The sequence below is a fragment of the Entamoeba invadens genome (assembly GCF_000330505.1).
Source record: "Entamoeba invadens IP1 unplaced genomic scaffold scaff_1105074726033, whole genome shotgun sequence".
NCBI lineage: Eukaryota > Evosea > Mastigamoebida > Endamoebidae > Entamoeba > Entamoeba invadens.
In genome coordinates, this window is record NW_004440383.1 from 147,383 (window position 1) to 153,340 (window position 5,958).

Genomic DNA, 5,958 nt, shown 5'->3' on the forward strand with positions numbered 1-5,958 from the left:
GGAAGTTGAAGTGACAATGGGAAATCATGTAAGAAGCAAGTCACTATGAAACTGATTGAAATTTCCGCACTTCGAGCAATGTCACTGTACTGCGGGACTATGGGAACCAACAACGAGTTCGTCAAGAACAAGTGGCTTAATGTTGTAAAGTATGTGATGGAACTGTATATCCAAGACGAGAGTGTCCAGAACGTCGGGTTGAACATCTTGATCAAGTTAGTGAGTGATACAACAAGTTGGCGTGCATTTGAAGAGGCCAAGATCGTTGACTATCTCATGAACGTTCTCGAAAAGAACAAAAAGTGTCCTAACGTCATTACATTAACATTGCAGGTGTTACACGAAACACTTAAAATTGGCAGTAAAGAGTTGATTGTGAAATCGTTTAATTTGATCAAAGAAATCAGCAAGCAGTATGAAAAAGAAGGTGTGATATGTGGAGGGTGTTTGTATATCGTTGGGTTCATTTTCAAATTCCGTGAAAGTCGTTTATACAAGACGAAAGAGAACATCAAATGGTTTTTAGAAATAGGTATGAAGTACATAATGATAGAAATTGTGCAAGATGCCGTCCTCAATATAATGGAAACGCTTCTTAAAGAAGAAAAACTTGGAGACGACAACAAAGTCCTCTTTGCTGTTCTTGTATCATCACTCTTTTCCCAAGTCGAAAGAGAAGAAGAGAAAAGGCGGGTGTTACAGATTATTACATGGTTGTTACAAGAAAGGGTCGACAACGAGTTATTGGGGTTTGATATGTTCAATAAAATTTACACGCAAATGATCACCATCAAAGAAGAAACTGTCATTGAAATGTCTTTGGAGTGCATTGATGTGTATTACTCCCTTAACAAAGAGTTTTTCTTGTCGGAGAATTTTTGTGGTAAAATCGAGGAATGGATGGACGGAGTCGTCACAATTACCAACAAACACCCCACTCCAGGAATGACTTCCCATGCCATTTCTTTGCTCAAAAGTTATATTGAGGAGACCAGAAAGATCGAACATTTTGAGAATCAAGCGTGGTGTGGGTTACTTTATACTTCAATAATGAAAAATCCAAACAACATCGAAACCATCAAAAATAGTTTAGAGTTGCGACTGTTGTTAAACATCGACCAAACAATATTCACAAACACTCAAATTATTGATATAATTCCCTTAATAAACACGGTAGTTTCAAATACAACAGACTCGAAGTTTAAAGAGGACGTGTTGAGTTGTGGGGTGTTGTTTTTGAGTCCTTTTTTTGAAAACAGTTTTAGTATTGCGTTTTTGATGAGAGAAATAGGGTTTGTACAAAACTGTCTTTCACAGACCAATCAAGATATTTTGACACAATTCAAATTATCAATGTTTAACGCATTGTTCACAGCGAGAATATTATCAAACAGTTATCCAGTCTTTGACATATTTTCATTAAGTCTGTGGGACATAAACTCGACAGTCCAAAGTGCACAGAACGTCCAACAAATCATGCGAAAGAGTATGAGTATATCAATGTTAAGCTCATCACTCAAACAAATTCCTTCGGCCAAAACCATTTTTCTTGAAATAATTGCGTTGTTAGTGTTGAACGCCAAGAATTACGAAGCCTTCCAAAACAATGTCTATTTCATCAACCAATGTTTGACGTCTAAAACATCTTCTGTTGACGAGAAACGGAACGCGATGATGATATATGCAATGGTATGTTTCGATGTAATTAAAAAAGAAGAAAATAACACTAAAATGGGTGTTAACGCTATTTTGGCGTTAATGGGAGAAAAAAATTTCCCAGAAGATTGTATATTTATTGGACTGTGTGCGATATACAACATTTCTGGTTTTTCTTTGTTCAAACCAATTTTAATGGAAACAAAAAATAAAGTACTTCTTGGTGCTCTTATGGAAAAGTATTTGGAGTGTAAAACAATTGTCACAGACATCACAAAAAGATCAAAAGAGGCCAAAAATTGTAATGGATTTATTGTCTAATTTTTTTTGCTTAAATATGGTCGATATTATTATTTTTTCTAAAAGACAATCGACTTTTTATAGTGTCTTATTTATTATGAATTTAACCAGTTAACAGTTTTTTTTGGGCTAAAAGCTCAAGACATACAGAAAACTGAATAATCACTTGACAAAGAAAAAAGGGATGACAAAAATCTATTTTTAAAATTCAGAGTAATTTTTATTGGGGTTTGAGAACCATCATTAGGGGATTTTGATTACATTTCTCGTATGAAATAATTCAGTTTTTTACCATAAATTTGGTTTTGCTATAAGTAGGAATGCGAGTAATAATTATAACGGTAATGCTTGACCTTATAAACATGAAAATTATTTGGAAAAAAGCATAAAAAGAATTATTATCCGATAAAAACGGTTGTTTTATACTCTCTTTTTAGACATGATATTGACAAAGCTTGAAGATATCATGTCTCTTCAGTTCATAACCGAATAATTGGAATTTAAAACGTGTTCAAAACTCCCCAAAAATTGGAGTGAAAAAACACGCCAAGATGGAGAGGAAAATTATGAAAATCACAGAAGAAATAAAACCAAAGCAACAAAGAAGTCACAATTTACCGAAAAGGCTGTTTAGAATACCTTTAATGTTTTTTTTGTGTTTTGTCGAAGATTCATTATTCTTTAAATTGGCGTCAATAAAAGAGTATTTTGAGATAATTGTGTCCACTTTATAAAGTGAAAACTTTGTGACATTCGAACCCTTGATGTGCTTTTCGAACTACATCTTGGAGTCTTGTTGAAAAGGTTAATGCATTTTCCATCATGTTTTCATCATGGCAATAACCAGAAAGCTCTCTGCTCCGCCCAATAGAATGGCGACAGTTTCCATATCTGATTTGGAAAGGAAGAGAAAAAAGTGTTTTTCTTCCCTTGAAACTTCGGTGTTGGTCAGTCAGATCAACCAATCAGTATAACAAATCGAGTTTCGGGAAACTTAGGACAACCAATTTCTATTCTGAAACCTCGGTTACCCATATTTGTGAGAACTTCCATGTAAACCATATGCCAAAAGTCTGTACTTTACCAATTAATAGTGGAAACCCTTAATAATAAATCCCGTTTTTTAAAGTTTTTTGTTGTTTTCATTTATTATTTCCGTTTGGAAAAAAACAGTATCGACTTTTTAACCCTCAAAACCAATACAGTTATAAAATTCAATTAAAAATTCGAGATTTCAACGAAAATTTAGAACAAACTTGGACGATTTCCTAGGACTGTTATTCAGTCGTATTTACTGTTGATTTTTCAAAAAATCGGCATTTTTGCCTTTTGGTAATGGACGAGTAGTTTGAATGGGTGAGATAACCGTATTTTACCTCTCACATTACGACTCTCCACGACTCAAAATACGCGATGACATTGTTTTAACTTGTTGATATTTTATCGTTGTCTCTTTTTTTTAAAAACAAAATTTGAAACACCACACATATTAAATGGTTGTGTTTATTTCATTGTTTTTTCTTTGTGCTGTAAGTGTTAATGAAATTGAAAGATTTTTAATATTTTTCGAAACATTGACATTTTCTTTTGAAAAATGAAAATTCGGTTTTACTCACGGAAAAAACAACCACATGGGCAAGAAAAATTTTGAAGAAGTAAGTAATTTGATATTTTCTTTGTTATTTTTTCTTTGATTTTTTAGCTTGGTCTAAATTCAAGGTTTAGTCAAGTTTGTTTTTTGAAAAATAAGAGGGAAAAAATAAGCAAAAAACGATGTCAAACAAAATGTATTTTATTTGGAATCATTTACTTCAAAAAATCGGGCCCTTTCGGTATCGACTTTTGAAAAAGAGTTTATTATACCATGGAAGATCACCAAATCTGTGGAACTCCTGTTGACGCGCTTCAAAGGAGTCTCGATCCTTTCACACTCACAATTGGTGAATTGGAGTAGATACAGAACTGAATTATTCAAAAAGACGTTTTTAATCGAGTTCAGTTCCATTTTGGTTTTATAAAATGGAACAGCGTTTTCATAAAAAAAAATAAAACGCTGTTTTTAGTCTTTGTTAATTATTTTTTTAATTATAAAAATAGAAATAATGGTAATGCCCGAAATAATAAACACAAAATAACTAACTAAAAAGTGTTATTTGAGCATTTTGGCCAATCATCTTTTAGTCAATCAATTTATTCTTTGTCAAGAAATTATTCTGCCTTTTGTAAGTCAAAAATATCATTTGTATATTTACGAATTACAATTTAAAATTTGAACAGTAAAACAGTTACAAACAATTGATATAATATTTTTTAATGAACAAAAAAATAATAACATATTTGATCGCTTATAAACAGACCATCGTTAAATTATCAAATGGAAGACTCAAATAATATGTAGGATCATTATGTTTTTGTGTCAATGACCATCATACAAACTAGTATGATGGTCAACCCGTTTTCAACGAATTCTTTTTATACAAAAAGTATAATGCATGTGAATTTGATCCAAAACAGGGAAGCAAACAAGAAGAAAAAAGAATGTTAGAAAGGATGATGATGATAAAGGTGTTTTTAAATTTGTTTGTGTGTGTTGTAACTACAACTTTTGCTGTGGTGAAGGTTTGACAACAACAAATATGTTAAACCATCTGATTGATCAACAACATGACCAACACAGAATAGTGAGTGTCGCAAAAAACGAGGTAAATACAAAACAAGAATCATAGACTCAATATATAACCCACTTTAATTTTGATGAACTTTTGGCGTTAATGGCTTGTTGTCCTGGGATTAGTCTATTATTTTTCAACAATTAACCACATGTCTAATTCTAAAATTACTTGAACTAAATTACATCCCTCCAAGTATACAAACACTTACCACCAGAATTGGATATTTGAACCAAGAGTACAAAATCGTTTTATACGGAGAAATACAAAAGGCTGAAAGTGGTATATGTTGTACAATGTATGGCTGGATAACCAAACAATCAAAAGATTTTTACAACTTTACTTTTTATTACACATTCCAGTCAAAAATGAAATATTAAGTATAGGAGCTTTCGGAGTGTGTATAAGAACAAATTGTTGATAACATTGAACTGTTCATTGATGGTGTTGTTGAATATTAGAACTTGGACAAGTTTGGGGAATTCCCAATAGTATCCGATAAAGCAACAAATATTATTAAAGGTGTAAAACAATCAGGACATAAATCCATAGGTTGTGCTTGTCACTGATTGAATTTCACACTCAAATGTGCAATAACAACAAATGAAATTATATTAAATTTGTTGTTGAAGGCAAAAATAATTGATAAAAAGGCTAAAAGAGTTCAACAATATCTCTACTCATTACATAAGGAGCACCCAAAATCGATGTCAAACAGTTTATAACAGACATCAAAATTCATTGGTTTTCAAAAAATGGAACAATACAAATTTTGCTATTGCAATTACAAACAATAAACACTATAATATAATTCTTGTGGCCATTAAAAACATTTAAAAAACAACACATATTCAAACAATGTTATACACTCAACCCAACAGAATTGAATCTTCTTGAGTACATCATGAATATTATGACAATAGTTGAAATATCAAGTGACTGTTTATCATCTGAATCCGGTCCAACACTCTCCTATTTGTTTGCTGAAGTTACAAAATTAGAAAGAGAGATTTCAAAGGAATGTCTTAAAATTGGGAATATACCAGATTAAAAACGTGAATGTGCAATTTCTGTTACCATCAGATTAACAATAGTGTCACCCGAGAACGCTTTAAAGTTATCAACGGAAGAAATTATAAATATTGTAATAACTGAAATTGTGATTTCAAGTGACTTGAATATGATTAAACACAATTTAGTTGATGACACATCAAATTCAATAAAAAGGTATTTTTAAAATGAAATACAACATCAAAAAGGATGAATTGGTGTGCTTTAGGGATACCTTAATCTGGGCTAGAAAAATAAAAAAATTTGGAAATTGAAGATCATA

At 31.7% G+C, this 5,958-nt stretch overlaps 1 protein-coding gene across 1 annotated transcript; it reads left to right on the forward strand.

Annotated features, from left to right (window-relative positions):
• Positions 1 to 12: 12 nt before the first annotated feature.
• EIN_404230 (hypothetical protein) lies at positions 13 to 1,977 on the forward strand (the record flags this gene model as incomplete). The annotated part of the gene is made up of 1 exon (XM_004256772.1): positions 13 to 1,977. A coding segment is annotated over one exon (1,965 nt), but the record flags the coding sequence as incomplete, so codon positions are not given.
• Between the last annotated feature and the right edge of the window lie 3,981 nt (positions 1,978 to 5,958).